This window comes from Ostrea edulis, chromosome 4 (genome assembly GCF_947568905.1).
Source record: "Ostrea edulis chromosome 4, xbOstEdul1.1, whole genome shotgun sequence".
NCBI lineage: Eukaryota > Metazoa > Mollusca > Bivalvia > Ostreida > Ostreidae > Ostrea > Ostrea edulis.
Genome location: NC_079167.1, coordinates 48,263,629 through 48,287,343, shown reverse-complemented (window position 1 = coordinate 48,287,343; position 23,715 = coordinate 48,263,629). Strand labels below are relative to the sequence as shown.

The following is a 23,715-nucleotide window of genomic DNA, read 5'->3' as shown; positions in this document are numbered from 1 at the left end:
TATTCAAAAGTACTTATTTATTAACATTTATGAAATACCAGACAAAAATATTGATTAACATGTATTATAGAACATTATTATGCATTTGAATAACAATAACATAAACAGATATAAACAGTACAAAACAACAATGGGATGAATCTGTTAGCACTGTCGGAAGCTCACAAAAGCGAGATCTATCATGGCTTCTGACAATAACCTGTAAGATTCAACACTTAATTGTTATTGAACAAAGCTGTTTTACAGCACCAAATCTAGACAATAATTTGTACATCTGGAGGTGAACATAAGTGTTATTATAAGATATTTTCAATAATGCTGTCTATATCCTGCTTTTTCAAAAGCATAAGAGCAACAATGACATATACAAGCTAATTTACCTTGAAGATAAAACGGTGTCAAAGATGTTAATCCAGCACCGTCTATCTACATGAATTTAATTGAAATGTTTAAAAACATCATTCTGTCAGTTAAAGGTTACGAGAACAGTGCTTTCATCAATCTTTCTGTGTAGAATCACATTCTTCTGCAGCAGAGGAAGTGGGCACTTTGGATGATACTTTGCTGATGATATTCTTAGCTGTGGAAAACGAGTAGATGGTCAAAACTGCAAACAAGCTGAAACCCAGAGAGAACAGGCTGGCAAAAAATAGTGCCCCTCCCAACAGGAAACTGGCTACAGTTAGAACCATCCCTGTGGATAGATAAATACCAAAGTCAAGTATCAAATCTGTACCTTTTACTGTGCCTGTGGATAGATAAATACCAAAGTCAAGTATCAAACTATTAAATATATACAGTACACTGTAAAATGACAATCATGGGGGCCTAATTATCGTTATTTTAGTGACAAATTACAAATCAAAAGTACTGAATAGCACTAAGTCTGTGACTTCTGGCATTTACAGGAAATATAGATTTACTTTGGCAAGATTAACAAGGTGTGGTAGTATTGTATTTTTTACTTAGCAGTGATAAAAGCGCAAACCATCTCAACATGAGACCCATGGGCCACATCGTTCACCTGGGTCACCTTGGCCTGCTGTTGTGAATTCTAACATTTTTTTTCAATCTTTATTCCCATGAAATTTTTAGACACTATATTATGGCCTGCACCTAGCCCCAATGGATAGTGAAATAACCATGATACAAGGTCAAAATCATTGCATGAAATGTAAGGTCTTGCAATAAGGAATCTGTAAACAAAATATGAAAACCCTACCTTAACATTTCAGGATATTGCCTAGGCAATCTTTTCCTAAGGTCATACACGATATTTTTGACATTTTCTTTCTTTCTAAAATTACATTTTCATCTCCTCTATATGAAGAGATCTTGTATGATTTCCAAAATAGGTTTAGATTTTACAGTGTAGTAATATTACCATACTTCATATGTCGGTCTGGTTAGCTCAGTGGTTAGATCAACTATATAGTAAAGCAAGGGTACCAGGTTCGATCCCCAATTGATCCAAAGATTTTTCTTTCTTTCTTTGCTACACCTTATACTTGTTAATGTTCATATATGTAACCTTTTGTAATTCATAAGAGCTGACTTTTCATATTTACTTGCCACAACCAAGAACTATCAATATATGCAAACTCGAAAACAAACCTGTTAAGAACCCCAATTTTTTGCTCATCTGAGCTGAAAGCTCAAGTGAGCTTCTCTGATACCCCATTGTCCATCGTCCATAAACTTTTCAAATTTCTGACATCTTCTCCAGAACCATTTGGCCAATTTCACCCAAACTTGGCAAAAAGCATGCTTGGGTGAAGGGAATTCAAGTTTGTTAAATTAAAGGGACATGGCCCCTTCAAAGGGGAGATAATCACAAAAATGCAACAAGAGGCCCACAGACCTTATCAGTCACCTAGTGAAAAAGTATCACTACTTCCATGGGCTATGAAATCTAGAAAAAATTTCCTGTTCTAAATATCTAAGCTAAATTCTAATGTTCAGCAACAGTATAAAACAAGATGTGTTCTTAAAACTTCACTGCCTACAAAAGTGCATACACTGATGAAAGGCTTTAAATAATAGGTATATTAACATTAAAACATCAAAATATATGACTAATTTGGACTCATACTAAAGTCATAACCCTGGGTTTTGATTGAAATTCACCATTTTTTGTACATCATTTTCTGCTATTCCTAAGTATGCATTTAGATTTTATACAGTATCAGCAAACTTACACATAAATACTATATACTAAGTTTGGCCCCACCCTGGGGTCAGAACCCTTACTCTGGGGATCATCAAATTTACAATCTTGGTAAAAGACTACCTGGTCTATCCGTTTAGTTTCAATTTAGTATCAACAGCGCTAAAGATGTTATTTAAGTGTTTTACACATAAACACTATATAACAAGTTTGGCCCCACCCTCGGGTCAGAACCCCTACCCCGGGGATCATGAAATTAAAAATTTTGGTAGATGCCTTCCTGCTCTCCATCACCATGCACTTTGTTTTCCTTACACATGTGCGGTTCTTGAGAAGAAGATTTTTGAAAATTGGGCAGTTTTTGCCCTGCCCCTAAGGCTCCAGGGGTGCTGGAGACCTGGCGGCCGTTTCACTAAACGATCGTAGATCGTAAACGTAGACTTAAATGTGAACGTAGCACGTAAGACCGTTTCACTAAAAGTTATGATTTGCGATTTACGATCAATATTGATCGTAACCCTACGAGTGGTCTAAGGCTATCATAAGTGCTCCTACACGAACGTAAATGAGCAATATGGCCGCCATGCTGGCCCGCCTGAGATCATTTTGTGGTAGTATTTACCTGACTGAGTTTGTTTAAACTTTGTAGGAAGAAAACAATCACAATGACTTGCAGTCTGCTTTTGCACAAAAATATTGTACAGTCCGAGGCCGAATCTTAAATCAATATTAGAGTTGTCCTTCTTTGTTACGCACAACCACAGAAATGCCAGTCTCACAGGGGTCAAGCCCGTTTTAGGCCCGGGCTCTGTGATACCACAGATATAGTAAATTCATTGTATCACAGAGTTCGGGTCCAAAACAAGCCTAGCCCCTGTGACCAGTCTGCTTAAGTAAATGTAAAGGCAACGAGTTCATTAAAAAGTGAGGAGGGGTTTGTGTGTGTGTGTGTAGTCCATATATAAAACTTTGCATGTAATGATAATGAGAACAGTTGTTAGAAAAGTAATATGGGGAGGAGGGGGGTGGGGGTTATTGCTACATGTGCCTGCATCACCGTTAGTGCATATGTATATTTAACATTAGGCAGAATTCAAGTAATTCTCATAGACATGTTCAGAAATTAAGTTTCTTTAGAAACAGTTCATTTAAATCCGAGACGTTGCGATTCGACGTACTCAGCTATTTTTTTTTTTTTCGTCGGATCAATACCTTTGATGCAACTGAGTAACTGCATAATACATGCACATTCGAATGATAAACATTACAAATTTTAAGGAAAATATGATAATAACATGATTTGGTAATGGGAGAGAGGTTATAATCCCAATTTTGCAAGTGGAACGTTTCTGTAGTTTTATGAAGGTCGTTAGAAATTAAACATACAAACCTAGACCTGTATGTATACACAGAAAAGAAATGGGTCATTATCGGATCCTTGGGGTTCCGACCCCTTGTTATAAAGTGCAATCCCGTGGGGATCCGGGTTAGAATAGGTCCTCAGTACCTCTTGCTTGTCGTAAGAGGCGACTAAATGGGGTGGTCCTTCGGATGAGACTACAAACACTGAGGTCCTGTGTCACAGCAGATGTGGCACGATAAAGATCCCTACCTGCTCAATGGCCGTAAGCGCCGAGTATAGGCCTAAATTTGCAGCCCTTCAACGGCAGTGCAATATCAATAATTTTCAATAAATGATCTGGAATATACATCATCACGTAAAGATGGAAGTTAGCATATGCTTACATGCCTAAACGGAAAAAAAATTATATAAAATACAAACGCATGAGGAAAATAAATTTCAAGTCAATTAAGGAACAAATTGAGCCCATGATTTGTTTAAAACTTATACAAATAAGTGAATAGATATGTCATTAGTGTTATAACGTATTTTACAACAATGTTTAAACGCCGGAGTTCATGTATATATCCATGGTTTGATGCAGGATAAAATTTCCTATAGGCCTACTTGTGTGCAATTTGATTTTCATTTTTTTTTTTTTTTTATCAATATCATTTCATTTTCTTCTTATTTTTTTTTAATCCTTTGAACATAGCTTACTTGACATTTAAAATTTTAAAATGTAAATCTTTTATGTCATTTCCTATATCATTTTTTCCAAACTTTTAGTTACATGAAAGTCAATATCCTATCAATTGTTTAAACATTCTAGGAATTTTCTTTACGTTACACTAGAGATCGGGCTCAAAATTTCCATTATTTTTGTTGACAACTTGCATAGGTTACTGCAGACGATAAGGATATGTTTAAAACCATGAGAAAATAAACGAATGGTTCCCATTCTTTCCATGGTAGGATTCATTTTTAATTTACCTCCAAAGAGAAAAGAGTTCTAAAAAGTCAGACGTAAATCGCAATCGTAAGTGTTACGACTACGATAGATTTCGTGAAACGCTCGTGTACGTGCGAGTCAAATGATCTTAAACGTAATCGTACGTTTACGATCTACGATCGCTTAGTGAAACGGCCGCCTGCCATTTACAATTTATGTCCCCCATGTCCCAAAGATACTTCATACCAAATTTGAAAAGAATTAGACAGGTAGTTATCAAAAAGAAGTTAAAAATGTTCAATTGTTAACGCACGATGACGGACGACAACCGATTGCAATAGGTCACCTGAGTTTACTCCCGTGACCCAAAAATACAGTGGGGTCATTTAAAAATCTAAGAGCCACTGGGCAGAAAAGTTGAAATTAATGTAAAAGTTTCCTGACATAGTGCAGATTCAAGTTTGTTTAAATCATGGTCCCTGGGGTAGGATAGGGTCACAATAGGGGATCAAAGTTTTACATGTGAATATATAGGGAAACTCTTTAAAAAAAAAACTCAAGAACCACTGGGCATGAAGAGTTGAGATTTACATGAAAGCTTTCTGACATAGAGTAGATTTTAAGTTTGTTCAGATCATGTCCTCAGGTGGAGGTGGGGCCACAATAGGGAATCAAAGTTTTACATGCTGATATGGTACACAACATCCTTGGGTGAAGGGGATTCAAGTTTGTTCAAATGAAGGCCATGCCCTTTCAAAGGGGAGATAATCACGCAAAGGCAAAATTAGAGTGGGGGTCATTTAAAAATTTTCTTCTCAAGAACCATCAGGTCAGAAAAGTTTAAATTTACATGAAGCTTCCTGACATATAGTGTAGATTCAAGTTTGTTAAATTTATGGCCACTTGGGGTAGGGTGGGTCACAGTAGGGAATCAAAGTTTTATATGGTGATATATAGGAAAATTTATAAAGATATCTCTTGAACAATATACTGTAAGATAGGTCTTTCATAATTTGTATATATGCATTCTTTATAGCAAGACCTTTCATGCGATGCAATGGTATGTAATCTTGTGACCTTGACATGGAAGTTTGACCTATTCAATATTTCCTAAACTATTTAAGGTAGATCTTCTATATTTTGTATGGCAATACCTTTCCTTTCATGTCATGGCTTTTGACTTTGTGACCCTGAACTTGAAGTTTGACTTACTTTAAACAAAGCATAACCTATTAAACACATGTATATCTGGAACTATTTTAGGTAGGCCTTTCATATTTTGTATCTAGATTCTTTATGGCTAAACCTTGTGACACATTGGTGTTTGATTTTTTAGACTTGGAGGTTGACCTATTTTTAAAAAAACCTGACCTATTCAATATCTCCTGAACTACTTTCATAATTTGTATATAGATTCTTTATGATAATTCCATGTTATTCCGTGAAGTTGGAACTTGTGACCTTGACCTTGGAGTTGGACTTACTTTTCAAAAATCTTACCTATTCAATATCTCTTGAACTATTTTAAGGTAGATCTTTCATATTTTGTATATAGATTTCTTAAGGTAAGACCTTTCATTTCACACTATGATCTTTGATTTTGTGACCTTATAGTTTAATGTACTTGCAAGGAAATGTAACCTGTTGAATATCTTTGGCACTATTCAAGATACGGCTTTCATATTTTGTACATAAATTTTGTATGACAAAACCTGTAATACAATCTTGATTGTATGACCTTGACCTACTTTTTAAAGACCTGACCTAATCAATATCTCCTTAATTATTCAAGATTGAGCTGTCATATTTCGTATATAGATTTCTTACGGCAAGATGTATGACCTTGTGACATTTGTCTTAACCAGAACAGCAAGGTCATGTTAGATATATTGGTGTTGAAGCATATCCGTGTTATGTAAATTCATTTGATCCTTTGGGGCTAGGCTAGGTTGGGGCCACAATTTTTTATGGGAATAAGATTGGTAAAATTCTTTTAAATATCAGAACTGCTTAACAATGGCGGGGCCAAAGTAACTCAGGTGAGTGATGTGGCCTATGGGCTTCTTGAGAATTTTTGATAGAAATACGATAGGATGTGAGTGAAATGATACTACCAATGGCTCCATGCACACCTCAACTATGGAAAAATATACATAGCAAGGTCATAGAACATAATTAAAATCACCAGGTCATTAAGTGTAGGGGGGGGGGGGTGCTGCCATTATACATGTATGTTGAAATAAGTATAGGCCCCAAGTATTTCTACATCTACTTTGTGACAAGTTTGGCTGAAATTGAAGAAGTTGAAAATGTTAAAACTTTACTGACGGACAGAAGTCTGTCCATCTGGTCGGAGGATGCACGAATGCCAGACAAATAGTGATCAGAATATAAAATGTACATATTATGTGTTGCCATGGAATTTTAATACAGAATTCTCATGAATATACATTACCCTCTACAAACAGAAAAACTGTGATTCCAATGATCAGTGATCCAATGATGAATGCTATAAAACAAAAGATGGGGAAACTGCACATGGCTATGATTGCTATGATACAGAAGGTGGATCCAGGATTTTCATCACTGTAGTCCTTAGCCATCTGCCACCTCTGCTTCAGATCATAATGGCCACATAATGATTGAAAACAAGTCCCAAACTTCCACTCTGTGTCATCTGATCCACCCATTCTATAATTCAAAGTGGAATCTATGAATTTCTATAAACATATATTATGCACCAGCTAATGAGATATAGACAAAGGTTGGATGTGAGAGAACTTTGATGACCATCTTTCCCCATCCTGGACATAACATCCTACTTCACTTTATCTACCACCTCTGTATTTCATACCACTATACAACAGTCAAAGATTATGTCCCCTTCCAAAAATATTTTGGCATCCCTTTCTGTCTGCAATTACTGTTGAAAGAAATTTCAAAAGTTTGTATTTGGATATACATGTACATGTATTTGTCATGTTATTCCAAAATGAATTATAATAGATTGGTGAAGTTCTCAAAAGATATCTCAAATATGCCTGATATGTTTGAAATAGTTCTAAAAAATTTATGAATCTCATTTCACAAAAAATTATCGTATATTCTAATTGCTGAAGTATTACAGTTCTCAATCATAAAATCTTATACCTTGAAAAATCATTACTGATATGCTCAAGTTTTCAGAAGATATATCTTGATATATCAAAGTGTGTTTGTTCCTGTATATTTTCTTTTTCAAATTATCTCAAATATACATGTACATATGTAATTTCAGCTTCTCATTCATCTAACATTTCAGTCATGTAATCTCAATAAAGATTTATCAAACTCTCAAAATATCTCATATATTGAAATAATTTCTACCTCTTCTAATCTTTAAAACATTTCTCATGTTGATAGATTTGTACATACCCGGTAGTTCTCATATGTTACATGTAGTTATAATATTTCTCAAAATGTTTTAATTTGTTCAATAATATTCATTGCTGAAGTCTCTTGTCTCTAATCAGAGAAAACTTAAAACTGCTAAAAAGTAAATAATCTTAGATTTAAAGGTAATGGAATATTCACTGATTGATTGAATATTGTTTAACGTCCTTCTTGAGAATATTTCACTCATATGGAGATGTCACCACTGCCGGTGAAGGGCTGCAAAATTTAGGCCTATGCTCGGCACTAATATGGCCATTGAGCAGGGAGGGATCTTTATTGTGCCACACCTGCTCTGACACGCGACCTTGGTTTTTTGCGGTCTCATCTGAAGGACCGCTCCATTTAGTCGCCTCTTACGACAGGCAAGGAGTACTGAGGACCTATTATAACCCGGGTCCTCACGAGATTGGAATATTCAAGTTCTCAAGATTCAAGTTCTCAAGATATTTCAACTCAAAGTATATTGTACCGGTATTTTAATCGTATATGTTCAGGGGTCGACATTAACGTTTGTCCGCTACCAGTGGAAAAACATTTCGGACAAGTGAATATTGATGGGCACTTGTCCGATTGGACAAGTGCTTTTTTTATGTAAAGAAGTCTCCAAACAATTTTGTGAAAAGTTTATCGGTAGTTGAGAGTCGGAAGTACATGTGTAATGCATGGAAAATGAACTTCGATCTCGATATCAATCGCTGTGTAAACTAGCTAAGTCAAACTCAATCGGGATTGGTGTTCACTTATTGCGTACTACTTTCAATCATCCATGGATCTTACAAAGTCATTGATTCAAGACAGGAAGTCTAGATAAAATTTTGTTTTAAGCGTTTGTTGTTTTTATCAAGAGAATAAGATAAAAAAAAAATCAATCAAGCAGGTATAAAAATAGACTATATATTAAGTAAATTAAATACAGTTTTCAAGTTGACAATATTAGATCCTTTTTTGAAATTTTTTCGGACAAGTGAAGTTGAAGTTCGGACAAGTAAATATCTTTGTCCCTTGTCTGAATGGACAAGTAGGAAAAAAAGTTAATGTTGAGCCCTGATGTTCCTGACTTCCTGCATTTTCATCTTATTTTCTCTCATTTCTAAATCATTTGTTATTCTTATCTTCAAATAGTATACAGTTATACAATCTTAAAATCGATTAATCAAGTAAACTTTTGTTTAATCTACTTTCATATATTGTGTTATTCAATAATTTTCTGAAGTCCTGGAATTCTAAATCACTAATTCTCACATAAATAGAATGTTGGAGTTATCAAAATGATATCTAGAGTTGACTCGATCAGGGAGGATGTAAAAATCAAAACGAATCGAATCTGCAAAATTAAAAAAATTTCAACTAATTGCAGCAAGAATAGTTACAGGATGAACTTTATTACCATTGAGAGAATCTCTTTACTTGGAAACAAGTTAGGAACCCCTTCACAATTTAAGCAAAAAACAACATGAATAAAAACAATGCATAAAGTGAACAAGAATTTGACTTCAAACTATCTTAAAGACATTTTTCTGGTAAAATTATAACACAAGAAACACTCTAAATTACAATTTACCAGTATGTAAACATCAGATCTATAAAAATGCATGTGTACTGTTATGAATAAGTGGAATCCCCTTCTGATGAAATAAAATGAAGTGAATCTTTGGGAATCTTTATGAATAGATTTAAGAAAAAGAAAGAAATGAGGAAACCATCTGTAATTTGATGCTAGCACAAAGCAGTTGTTGCAGTTAACATCATTGACCGATTTATTCCCTTTTGATTTGAATTGACCATGCACCTTACCTAATAGCAGTTCTTATTTGTGTACAATATCAAATTTAAAGATGCAGAAATTCATGAAGTGAAGGAATAGTTGTTATAAAATACGCTACATAGACTTGAGCCAAGGTGATTGGTAAGTCGAAGCTTTTGAAATATCATCATTGATCAATACTCTCAATTAAATAAACAAACGAACAAACAAATCATAACTATCATACTATGACCAACGGCAATTAATATCAATATGAACCAGAAATTGTTTGTATGAAAAACAAATGTTTCCCTACCTCCCCAATTGGAAATGCTCCAAATGAAACCTCCTCCCCTTAATGTACTGCATGGTATGGAGGAGAAAGCATGAGCAGTAACATAGACATTATGAACTCCGATAAGCCACACAGGAGAAGTGTTCACAAACATATTTTACACCCTCCACCCCTCAGATTCACTATAACTTTAAGGACAACAATTGGATACTCCTGTCCCTAAAATATGCACATCTGCAAATGGCATTGAAGTATTGTACAAAATTTCAAGTCTTTTGGATAAGCCATATAGGAGAAGCATTCACAAGCTATTTTAATATCCTCCACACCTCTTAGATCCACTATAACTTTTAGGAAAATAATTGGATCCTCCTGTCCCGACAATATGCACATCTGCAAATGGCAATGACGCATTGTACAAAGTTTCAAGTCTATCCGATAAGCCATATAGGAGGAGAAGCATTCACAAGATTTTGTGACAGACAGATGCAGAAAGTACAACAGCTGTACAAAAACAATGTCTCCCCCCTGAAAGAGTTTACCTTTGTTCCTATGAATTTTACAAGATGTCTCGTTTTAAATGCATGTCTCTCTGTGATATTTTCTTGTATATATGCCTATTCCTGAATAAATAATAATAAATAAATTATAATAATAACAAAACTTAGCAAAATCATTACCTTCGAAGAAACGAAAGTCGATAGTTAACTCGTTCATTCAGGTGGGCGGTAAATCTAGTACTGCCGACTCCCGATGGTCCCGGATTGCGATGTTTTAAAGATAATATTAAAACCGGCCAACAGAATTACTTCATACTTCTCGGGAACATTCTTTATGTCCAAATTGATTCACACAATTAAAAAAACCCAATAACAATAAGCATAAATTCTTAAACTTGAAATGTCACCTACTCAAAAGTACTGTGTTATAAATACAAAAACCGAAACGGTCACTTTTCATTCAATGCATGATTTAAAACGATACTTAAAACATAATTTAAAAAAGAAAAAACGATGTTGAATAAATATTTATGTTTTACTAGAAGTATTTCTTCTTTTTCACAGTTTTAATGATTCCAAAATATACATGTAGGCCTATATAGTGTACTGCCGACTCCCGATGGTCCTGGATTGTTTATAGATAATATCAAAACCGACCAACAGAATAACTTCATTCTTCTCGGGAACAATCTTTATGTCCAAATTGATCCACACAATAAAAAAACCCAATGATATATAGATAAATTCTTAAACTTGAAATGTTGCCTCCTCAAAAGTGGTCATTTATAACAAATTTTCCACTTCGGATGAAAGTGAAAACCTTTACATAGCAAATTAGTTTAATTACCATCTGATGCGAGGCATGCCTATAAATTTTGAACAACAAATCCTAGGTGTAATAAATTTTTCGGGGGGGGGGGTGTTAATGGGGGCAAATCAATAAAAAAAAAGAAGACATTTCGAAATTCCAAGGGGTGTTCTATTATTCAAGAGAAAATCTATTATTTAAAAATATTATATGTTTGTATCTAAAATCAAATGTTTTTATTATATTTTCTAAACTCGGGTTTGAATTTTCTTTCTTCCCCAGCAAAACAATATCTAATAAGAATTTTGAAGGACCAATTTTACATGTACATAAAGAAATTAATTTATCTTTTAGTTTTGTCAGCCAAGTGTAATAGTTCCAGAACAACAAGAAGTAGCGATAGTGGCATTTTATATTTACCAAAAGTTCGAACTGAATATTATAAACGGTCTTTTAAGGTATCCTCCACAATTTTATGGAATCAGTTGCCTGAGTCTGTCAGAAGCTGTGGTTCTATTACCTCTTTTAAATCAGCATATTTGCAGCATTATTACTCAAATAAGTGATATATAGATATGATGTATATGGGTTTTTTTTGTCCCCCCCCCCTCCCCAGTGATATCGTGTGTATATTTTATGTATATATTTTATATTATGTTATCTATTTTTCTATTCTCTCATTTATCTGTCTGTGAATATGTTTTATACAGGACCACAATGTAAACTAGTCATTTGTACTAATTGTGCTATCCTGTCTAAATAAAAGAATTTATTATTATTATCTTGATTTTCTAATGATTAAAATTTACACATATTAAAGGACACATCGCATGTTTTTAAACTTTTTAATTTTTTCAGCAAAATTAATACATTTCATGTCTAAAACTACTTTACATGTGTTTTAAATGAAATAGTTACGTAGTTTTCGAGTTTGAAAGCGATGAAATTCAAATCTTGCGATATGCATATTTTCTTCGATATTTTACGCGCCATTATATGTGACGTCATATGCGACCTCGAGCGAGAAGATTTGAAAACAGTTGTTAGCCATTTCATAAACAGCTTAGATTTAATTGACAAACAAACAATTATCACATTAACGGCTTGTAAATAACACTGCATCAATGTGTTTTGTGACGTTTAAGGATGTACATGCTGTCAGTAGAAAGGATTTTTCAATTTTCGAAGGAAGGTATACCAGGACAAGCTCTGAATATTTTTGTCGGCACAACAACTTTGCCTTTAAAAAACCCAGTAGAATTTGTCCCTGTATTTTTTTTTAAACAAGCACTTGGACAAAGACGTAGATAAACTGCGAGAAAATGGTTCTATCGAAGCTACGCACTGTTACATATAGGCCTACGGCATATGCTTTCCGTTCTGCTCTCGAATTCAATACACACTCGCACCAACTGACCTTCACCTTGTAACAACATATAGGCAGATCTTCGCTAAAAATGTCTACCAGCTGGTAGTTTTAAAAAACAGAAATTTAAAGATAAAAGATAATTGAACTTTCAGTTATAAATAATAAAATATGATATTTCACAACTTTGAATTGAATTATAATGCTTTCATTTTTTTTTTTAAAGGAACGCGTACGTGTTTACAACAACAGCACGCCGCGCTCCCACTTCCTAAGTAACAACGTGTAGATAACAAAATATAATGATTAATAAAATTGCTCAGAATTTTTTATATAACTGTTAATTCAATAATCAAAACATTGTTAAAAATCATATATCAACAAAATCATATACATTTTGAATATTTTCTGTTATTATAAAAAAGAATTAGATACCGTATCTTTTATTTTTATTCTTAAATAGTTATTTTTTGCGATAAATAAACGTACATTGAACCAAAATAGAACACATGATTTAGTACTTTTGACTAAAAAAACCCATAACAAATAGAACAATATGTAAAATAGAATATTTCTCCAAGACAATTAGTAATAAATGTGTAATTAAAATTCATCAAATCAAATTTAATTTGTAATGAGGGCTCTGCGGTAGAACTACGTCCACGTCGTAGAATCGGGGAAAACACATAATTTATGTGGCTTAGAGTTCTGCCATAATTTAGAAACACAAAGAATGCCTTATAATGGTAAATTTTATTAATTTTTAAAAGTAATTTGTTTCCGTTATAATGGTAATTTTCTTTGGATCATATTAATTGTGTTATGAGCTATGTTTGTTAACCGTACCTGTATCGGTGTCCGTTTTCGGGTTTTGTATATATAACACAGTACTAGATTTACCGCTTTTGAGTAGGTGACATTTCAAGTTTAAGAATTTATACTTATTATTATTGTTTTTTTTTTAATTGTGCGAATCAATTTGGACATAAATATGGAATCCGGATAGGGCCACGTAGTTCACTATCGCACCATCGAGGTTTGGGTCAATGGTGCGATGACGCGATGATGCGATGACGATGGTGCGATAGCGCGATGACGATGGTACGATGGCGCGATAATAATGATGTGATAGTGCGATAGAGCGATACTGCGATGACGCGATGGTACGATGGCGATGATGCGATGCTGCAGGGGCGATGACACGATGACGATGTAGCGACGTGGCATCGCGTTATCGCATCATCGCCATCGTACCATCGCGTCATCGCAGTATCGCTCCATCGCTATCGCAGTATCGCGCCATCGTACTATCGTCATCGCGCTATCGCACCATCGCGTCATCGTCATCGCACCATCGCCATCGTATTATCGCGTCATCGCACCATCGACCCAAACTGCGATGGTGCGATAGTGAACTACGTGGCCCTATCCGGATTCCATACATAAAGATGAAGTAATTCTGTTGGTCGGTTTTAATATTATCTTTAAAACATCGCAATCCGGGACCATCGGGAGTCGGGAGTCGGCAGTACTAGATTTACCGCCCACCGTTCATTCATTACTTTGTATTGTTAAGTCGCACATAAATTGTTAGCTTATCGTAGTATGTTTTACGGTGTGACCGTTGAGGCGAGCGACAATCTAATTAAAATCAGATCCTAAGATACGCTCACAATCGCTACAATAGGATCAATATAATTAAAATTAGATCTTCCATCCGCTCCCCAGTTTTCGATACGTCGCGTGGAAGACGTATCGAAAACTGGGGATCGGATGCAAGATCTAATTTTAATTAGATTGCAATAGGATCTGACATAACCCCATAGGGGGTCAGGTCCGCATGACCTTGCACTTGGAATATTCATGAGAACTGTCAGCCAGTCAGATTGCGTCATACAGACAATGTACGGTTCGCGTGTTAACTATATATAGTCTAGTGTGGAAGTTTAGTTTACGCATGTCTAGTCAACTAGTGCACGCGAACGAAGTTTAGTTCAGTTCAGAAATAAAAATATGGCTGTCTGCAAAAATCAATTGTGGAATTGTCAATTTCGATAATGGCGTTGAAGAATCACAGATGTACCAGCATAAATCTACTAGCTACAGCTTGTTTCTCGATAACCATGTTTTTCGGGATCGAAAATTTTCCCAAAATTATGAATCATTTGATTTAGAATAGTTTTTTAATTGCATTTATTAAGCTCGCTTTCCAAGTGGAGAACGACTGACTTCGTTGCAGTTTACTTTGGGCAAGAGTAAAATGTAAAGCATGGGCCTAAATGAGTAAAATCGACTAAAATAACTGAAACATACACCTCTTTGTGATTTCTGTCATATATTCCTCAAAATTTAATCTGCTAACGTGCTCAAACTACTTTTCATGCTTTGTCCGCCATCTTTGAACTAGACCGCTAGTACGTGATAGAATAGGTAGTAATTTTCGACTAGACTCATTCACTTCCGGCAAACTAAAGCACGTTCCGGTAAACTATCAATCTAATTAAAATCAGACTTCTTAGATCCGCGCCGTATACTCTGCGATTGTGAGCGTATTCTAGGATCTGATTTTAATTAGATTGGGTGAACTATAGTTTTACTTTTGTGACTATAGTTTGCAATCGAACTACACCGATGGCTATTTAGCACTCGGATCATCTCGGTCAATTCCATCTAGATGTACAATCGGATCACGCGCTCGTCCTTTTCCGTAACCGGTAAGAAGACTCGAACGTGGATTGGCGCCAATCTCTAACCAGAGTTGTCGTTCCTTGCTCTCACTTGTGTCTCAAGGGGTTTGCAAGATTTTTGTAAAATGGCACGTATGCTCAAATAAAGTATGGTTTTGACTTCAGTTACAAAAATATACGTAAATAAATAAATACTGAGCAGATGTCAAGTCTTTTTGTGACACAAGAAGCATTCTTCCAACAGTCTCTTGGAATTCCCATGGGCACGAATTGTGCTCCTTTGTTAGCTGACCTGTTTCTATATTCATATGAAGCAGAATTTATTCAAAAACTTCTATGTGAGAAGAAAAAATCTCTCGCTGTGGCCTTCAATTTGACATTTCGATATATCGATGACGTTTTGTCTATTAATATTAACTTTCATTCATATGTCGATTTGATATATCCCTGTGAGCTCGAAATAAAGGACACCACATAGTCGTCCACTTCTGCTTCACACTTAGATATTTTATTGAAAGTAGACATTAACAGCAAACTGACAACTCAACTGTATGACAAACGGGATGATTTCAGCTTCTCCATCATCAACTTCCCATATTTATGTAGCAATATTCCATTATCACCTGCATATGGTGTTTATATATCTCAACTGATTCGATATGCAAGAGCTTGTTCTACGTATAGTCAGTTTTTAAGTTGATGGTACAGGGGTTTCAACAGTCTCGATTGAATTCAGCATTCGCAGATTCTATGGTCGTTCGTCAATACAACCTATCATTGGGTCAAATGCTGTCTGACGTGTTTCATACCGATTGTTAAGCCGTTCTTGGCACACTGATTTTGACTGTGGATAACTCCGTTTACCTGGGCGGGATGTAGGGCTCACGGCGGGTGTGACCGGTCAACAAGGGATGCTTACTCCTCCTAGGCACCTGATCCCACCTCTGGTGTGTCCAGGGGTCCGTGTTTGCCCAACTATCTATTTTGTATTGCTTGTAGGAGTTATGAGATTGATCACTATTCGTTATCTTCACCTTTCATTGATTTGGGTTGAAACGTGGATATTGCCCCTTATTAGGTTGTTCTATTGCACCAGGCCTATACATAAGTACATGGAGAATATATAATCATGGGAAAAAAATCTACAAATATTTTCTCGTCCTACATTTTCCAATATTTTATAATGTAGTGCTTAGTTTTATTAGCCGTTAAAAAAAGTGGATTTACATGTGGAATAACTGCTCATCTTGAGACGTTAACAGAGGTATATATCATCCGGAACACCTCGGGCCTTTCGCCGAAGGGCCCGAGGTGTTCCGAATGAGGTATATATATATATATATATATATGTGAGTGTAAAGAACGATAACTCTGGGGTAGAGATTTGATCGGCGCAAGAATTGCATCAAATCGATACATTTCTCCGCCGGAAGCGCGCCTGTGGATGAGGTTAAAAGGCCAGAACTGAATCCCTGTATAATAGGGGAGATGTATGTGAAAGTCACGTATAAGCCAAAATACTCAGCCGTTTGTGTGCCAAATCTGGAGTTTTACTTAGATTATTTTTGATTTCAGTATGTTCTATGAGGGCTTGAATGTTTTCAACTTTATCATCTATATATGCCAGTAATGCCTTGTAAATTTGTGGCGGAAAAGGGGGAGTTGCCCCCCCCCCCCCTCTAAATCCATTGATAAGGATATGGTATTTGTCAGAAAAAATGGGGAGTGCAACCCAACCCTCCTCCTCATATTACATGCACATTCTTACTTTGCAATGAAGAATATTCCTAACTTATACAATTTCATACTAAGTGATATAATTTGATGTAGACTACAATACATTTATTTTAAAATATATATTCTTATTTATGAATACCCTTAATTTTTTAAAAACAGTCATAAGCATATTTAAGCGTATAAATTCTAAGCAATTACTGTGATAGAAAATTTATAATTAATTAAACATTTTTATAACCTCTACTTGCATAGTAGATAAGAGATATGGCGCTAACACTCTAATCTTTTTTATAAGATGACCCTGTATTATTATTACAGTAAGTTTGTGTTGTATAAATGAACATAATTACTGTTGTAAAGAAGGATAGGAAACTCTTTGGAGCAATAGGGTATCGAACCCGTGACCCTTTCATTAGGTGATCTAATCAATGAGCTACCCAGACCGATAAAGAAAGTGTGGTAATATTACTACAATATAAAAGTTCAGCCTATTTCGTAACGATACATGTACAAGAACTCTTCATATAAAGGAGATAAAAAAAATAATTTTAGAGGAAATGTCAGAAACATCGCATATGTCCAGGTCAAGTTTCAGTTGATTTTCTTTTATTTTTTCTTTAATCATACTTCTGTCTCCCCTCTTTCAGTTTATTGTTTTTGTACTTCTGTCCATCCGTCCGTTCGTCTGTCTGTCACAAAATCTTGTGAACGCTTTCCCTCCTATATGGGTTATCAGATAAACTTGAAACTTTGTACAATGCTTCATTGCCATTCGAAGATGTGCAAATTGTTGGGACGGGAGGATCAAATTATTTTCCTAAAAGTTATAGTGGATCTAAGGGGGGTGGAGGGTGTAAAATAGTTTGTGAACACTTCTATGTGGTTATGGGAGTTCATAATGTCTATGTTCCTGCTCATACTTTCTACTCCATACCATGCAGTACATTAAGGGGAGGAGGGTTCATTTGGAGCACTTCCAATTTGGAGAGCTGGGGAGAAATTAGTTGTTCATAAAAACAATCTCTAGTTTATTTATTCAAGAATCAACAGTTCATCCAATAACGTGTTGCGTAATATAATGTGGGCAAGGTCCCTGCATCAAAATGGAGGCACCTGACGGGTTTCCTGAAATGAAAAGGTAAAAACCTAATTTGAAATATTATGGTGTACACGATGCTATTTCAAAACAAATTATATCAACAGTTGTCATGTTATGGACACGATTTGAACTGAAAATTTTCAAATTTCATTTTCCACATTTTCAATGTTTACAATGGCATTTCTAATGGTCAATAAAAATTGAATGTCAGTTGTTGAGTTAAAATTGAGATACAGCACTCACAATTCTTTGCTATGTAAACAAGGCTCGTGCCATGTAGATTGCTTAATATAAAATAGCATGTTTAAAACAAAATGAGATGTGCCAAACACTAGAAACTATTTTTAAAAGTGTGTTCAGAATTAACTTTTGAATTGATAAAATATGTTTTAAACGAAACATACCTATGTGAACAAAAACGTGGCACGAGTGCTGTTTACATAACAAAGAATTGTGAGTAATCGACAACTGACATTTAAATGTTTGCTGACCATTAGAAATACTTTAGTTAAGCATTCTAGATATTAGAAATGGGGAAAAATTAGAAAATTTTCAGCTCAAATCGTGTTCATTGTTCAGGTAATATGTATGGCAAGCCGTTTTACTATTTAAATTCGAAGAAGAGGTATCTTTCTAATTTAAAGAGATGTTTCTTAGTTCAAATGGATATCTCTTAACTTTGAGAGATAACTCTTTCACTTAGAAAGTCTAATAAGATATTTTCGACTTTCGACGTACACACATGTAATGAATGTTAAATACATTGAATAGTATGTGGGTGACTCGTAGGGATCATGTTATCCGGCGTCCACCTCTTGAGTCATACTTTGATAAAAACAGATAAGCACAGGCAAGACACGTGTTCCTTAAGCCACATGCAGGCATGTAGATCGTTTTCCAAGATGGGGCGGGTTGGGGGTTGAGAAAGGTATGGTTTTAGAGTCTTCATTAGCTAAATTTATCTCAGTTCCACCATGCTTCCATGGATTAGATAGGGAAGGGGGACTCATTTTATACTATATGGGTTCAATTCATAACTTTCAAGCTTACATACTTTTGAGTTCTCGTACACCACTACTATCAAAAAGATAGTGAAAGGGGGGGGGGGGTATCCAATGCATCTTTATTTTGGATATGAAAATAACAGTTAACGATTATTGCCCCCCCCCCACCCCCCCAATGATTATACGTGCCTGATTGATATATTGTATATATTAAAGTAAAACCTTCTTTGGTTTGGCCAATTCCTTTAGGACTACCCCTAAAATACAAGAATTTAGCGTTGAAAAGTTTATATCCAACATTCCAAAACCTCTTCGTAATGGCTGTACCACATATTGCAACTATTTTAGGTCGCCTGTGTCCCTCAGGTGACCGATTGTCGTTGGTATTCGTCCGTTAACCATTTTTATATTTTAACTTCTTGAAAGCTACAAGGCCAGTTGTTACCATTTTGTGATGTGAAGCTTATTTAAGATAAAAGGAATGTAAATTGTGAATTTTGTTATCCGTAACAATAAAGAATCTTCTTCTCTACTCCCACACATGTGTGAGGAAAAGCAAATGCATGGTTATGAAGTCCATGAAGCCCTTTACCAAAATCAAAGGCCCCTTGGTCAGGGGTTCAGTCTCTAGGGTGGGACAAATTTGTTATTTAGTGAAGCTATGTTAAATCTTAGAAAATCTTCTTCTCTACTCTCAGACATGTGTGAGAAAAACTAAATGCAAGGTTATGATGTCCATGAAGATCTCTACCTAAATTTTGAAGATCATGGTTCCTGGGTTAAGGGTTAGGCCCTAGTGAGGGGCCGATATGGCTCTCGTGTGAAAACGTATCAGTCGTCCTTCTTTACTCTCAGACATGCGGGAGGGAAAACAAAACGCATGACCTATGTAAAGGCTATGATACTCAGGCAACCGTTAAGGCCTGTGGGCCTCTTGTCCAAAGAGTAAAATCTTATCGTTTTCAAAAACAGTGAGTGCACTAGTGTGATTAATTTGAGCTCCATCATTGCAATGTGGAACTTAACCACAATCTCCCCATTCGTTAAGCCAAAATAAACTAGAATTGTCCTAGCGGGACATATACCCCCGCAGGACACGTTTGATAGTGGGAAATGGTGATATTGTGCTCGTTGAAGAATAAACACATCCTTTTGACATGAAGTTTCTTGAGAGCAATTAATGTTAATGCAAGACTATATATTCTGCAGTAGAATGTTACTCAGAACATTGAAGATATGCTTTCCAATATGGATATGGATGACTACTACATGTATTCAGTGTACATGAGCCAGAAAACGACACATCTTTTATCAACAAAATCATCCACAAACAGATGGGTAGACAGACAGACAAATGGATTGATGATTCCCTTATACCTTCTCCTAAACTAATGCAGTAGTCTCTGTGAAATAACAGATCATTACAAAATGTAAATAAAATGACTAAGTCAATGAAGTTGAAAAACACCCGTAAAATGAAAATATCCATAATTTCCTTGGATGTTCATGAATCTCGATAAAAATGACAGAAGCACAACTTCATTACACACAGTTTTAATCAAATCTGTTCATTAGTTTTTAAAATATACTCTGGAAACTGACAACACCCCCTCAAAATGAAAAAAAAACCCACCTGTCCATACCTTCCTTGAATATCAAAATATCTCAATCAAAATAGCAAGTGCACAACTTCATTATTCATATAAGGTTAACATAAAGTTTTAAATGAAATCTGTTCATTGGTGTTAAAGATATTCTCTGGACAAATGATGTCTATGGACGAACGGACGGACAGACGGACTTAATATTCCAGTATATCCCCCTCAACTTCGTTTGCGGGGGTATAAATATGCGTGTTTCTTATTTCACTCCAAAAATATTTAAGTAGGGTAGGTAGGTAAAACATTTCATTTCATTAAACCAATTTATTTGAAATCTAGTTTTTGATACGCTTTTAATACAGGTCTATATACATTACAATTACTGATTCACACATTTTGAAGATCAATTGATAGCAGATAAAATACAAATCAGAGAAACTAATAAAAAGAAAACAAAAAATTCCAAATTCAGAATTTTTCTTTTCTTTTATATGCATGCATACTATCAATAAAATATTTAGGGTCGGCAGCAAAAGGGTAGGTAGGGTAGGGAAACTGGAAACACACATATATATCTTATTTTGGCCTTATTAGAAATATGTATTTCATGCAAATGGTGACTGCATGATTTTGGTGTAAACACTCTACATCGTTTTTCAATTCTATAAAGAGGAGTGCCTATTCGCTTTTTGTTTGCTATTATATTTTGGTCGTATTATACGAAAACCTATTAGGATCAAACTAAGGGAAAAAATAAATAGAAACGCGAAATACCGCAAAGTGAAAAGGCGTTATAACGCGAAAAAGGGGCGTTGTTAAATGGGTATATGTAATATTTTAGTCACTTTGTTGTTGTTTTTTTTTTCCTTTTACGATTCTATTTATTTTTTGTTTATGTTTCCTTGTTTCATTCTGGACATGGGTTTAGTTCAATGTGTATATATGTGTGAGTTGATATCCACCACTTCCCTCCTGCCTTTATTTTTACAGAAGACATATTAGGGACTTGCAGAAAACTTCTTCATTATTCCGTTTCGAGTTTTGTACTGTTTAAGCACTTCCGTGATTAGATATATGAATGAGATGACTCTGGACAGAATTTTTTTTATTGAAAATATACAACTGATAGACAGCTGTTATTAGAGGATTTTAATCTTTAAAGAAGAATTACCGGGAGTGAATGGGACCCTGAAACTAGCTGGTAAGCAGTGTAAATAACTTTGAACCAACAAATATCTTCCATGGGGGTACGGAAAGGGGTAGATTGAGTTGCAAGCCTTAATTGTTATATATATCATTATGAATCAGTGGGATAAGGTATTTTTTTTTTAAAAAACGTGGATGAATTAGTGTTCTGTGATAGTGACATGTGTATTTAAGCTTCCTGAGACATGAAAAAATGTATAAAGAGACACCATAGGTCGGAGAGGAATATTTATTCGTGGTTCGAATTTCCTCCATCGCCAATATGTTATAACACTAATGCCTTAATAAACAGTCAAAACCTTTATGTATAGAGTTCACAGCAAAACAACAACGTGCACACACAATAATAGACAATTCGTTCCCACACGATTACAGTTAACTAACTCGTTCACAGTCACTTCGATAAAACACACAAAATATAATGGCGCAGCTTCCTTTTGCTTCTTTGAAATGATAAATGTTCATAATGGTAATATAAGAAACATACGATAGGCACTACACACGTATTCAGTCATGAAAGTACAAAATCTTGTAGATATTTAGGCGGACGGCGGTCACGAATTGGTCGCTGCGATTGGAATTCAGAATGTTGTGGTGCGACTCCCTCAATCTGGTCCTCAGGAACGAGGGTTACCACGGTGCATTCGGTTGGTTCATTCTCGTCGCTGGGTGGTACAGATAGAAGTGGAGGTATTGTACTGTAATCTCGTACTGGTTCTTGTGACTCTATCCCATCGGTATCATGGCTTCCTTCGATACAGTCCGGGTGATCCTCATGTTCCTCAGTGTCGTCATCTGGGTATTTAGGTAGCAACTTGGGCTGGGGTATTTCACAAGGAACACTATAGCACTCCACTAGTTTGACCTTGTAAGAATTAGCGCGAATCTGTCGACCAGAGAACTTTTTGATGTAGCCCCATTCTCCATCAATTGCTGTGATTATGTAGCGGTTCCTTGCTTTAGATTTGTCACGATCACAATATAAATATACTAGGTCGCCTACTTGGAGTGACTGTTGATGCTGGGTCTTGTTGCTTTTCCACTTAGATAAAGCACTGGAAGAATGGTTGGCTTCCCGAAGGGTCTGCTTGGAATTCATCGTATAGAAGTCTGACACTGGAATTTGTTCATTGACTTCGCTGAGTCCACAATTCACGAGCTGTGAGTCCAGTGAACCGGATTCGAGAATTGAGTCTTGCCACTGCTATTGTCAGTTTCAGATCAGTCACAGGACCTCCACCTGGCTCTTGTCGAAGTATTTCTTCCTCCAACTTCCCTATGGCCTTTTCAGCTACTGGATTTTTGTTCTTATTTTTTACCCGACCGATTTCTAAGGTGATTCGGTACTTCATAAGGGTGTCATCATCACGAAGCCCCATAAACCCAGGAGCAGGATCCACACAAATTACAGCTGGGGGTCCATCCAGAGGTCGTAACTCAAGAGCCAGACGGAGAATAGCTTCCCGTAAGGTATCTCGTTTCTCATCAACTACGAGACAGGCGGCGGTAAATGATGTCACACATTCTCTGAGCAGAAGGATGAGTTGGCGGTTTCGCTTAAGTACGTCAGCAGCAAACATGCCAAATGTTTCAGTTGGTTCTTCAGAAGACTGAGGAATGAACTGGTATGGGAATGTTTTCAAGGAAGCACATATGTGGCACGTTTCACACACATTTTCGATGGCCTTCATCAGGTTGAGAGCATAAAAATGTCGTTTCATGACTTGCTGCATCTGGTTACGCGTAGGGTGGTCAAGTGAGACATGTAGTGC

At 35.7% G+C, this 23,715-nt stretch overlaps 2 protein-coding genes across 3 annotated transcripts in view; both read right to left on the bottom strand.

The window, feature by feature from the left end:
* On the bottom strand, window positions 1–11,067 carry LOC125668660 (uncharacterized). 2 transcript variants are annotated; one of them, XM_048902985.2, is made up of 3 exons: window positions 10,616–11,067; window positions 6,917–7,152; window positions 1–694 (listed from the first exon to the last, which is right to left on the bottom strand). In XM_048902985.2, exons 2-3 carry the CDS (start codon window positions 7,149–7,151, stop codon window positions 498–500), a joined length of 432 nt encoding a protein of 143 aa, XP_048758942.2. In that variant the 5' UTR covers window position 7,152; window positions 10,616–11,067; the 3' UTR covers window positions 1–497. The 2 variants fall into 2 exon arrangements, with proteins under 2 accessions (XP_048758942.2, XP_048758943.2); XM_048902986.2 differs by having other exon boundaries at window positions 10,478–10,641.
* A 6,981-nt stretch (window positions 11,068–18,048) lies between these two features.
* LOC125668656 (serine protease inhibitor dipetalogastin-like) overlaps window positions 18,049–23,715 on the bottom strand; it is a 32,858-nt gene continuing 27,191 nt past the window's right edge. The window contains exon 7 of the mRNA XM_048902982.2: window positions 18,049–18,158. Within this exon, the coding sequence (XP_048758939.2) occupies window positions 18,085–18,158 (74 nt within the window). The 3' untranslated portion in view covers window positions 18,049–18,084. The remainder of the gene's footprint in view (window positions 18,159–23,715) is intronic.

Bases quoted from the DNA above. Each gene is read 5' to 3' on its own strand.
- LOC125668660 (XM_048902985.2), bottom strand. From the start codon at position 7,151: ATGGGTGGATCAGATGACACAGAGTGGAAGTTTGGGACTTGTTTTCAA. The intron at 695-6,916 runs GTAATGTATATT...ATCTATCCACAG, and splicing joins AGTTTTTCTGTTTGTAGAGG to GGATGGTTCTAACTGTAGCC.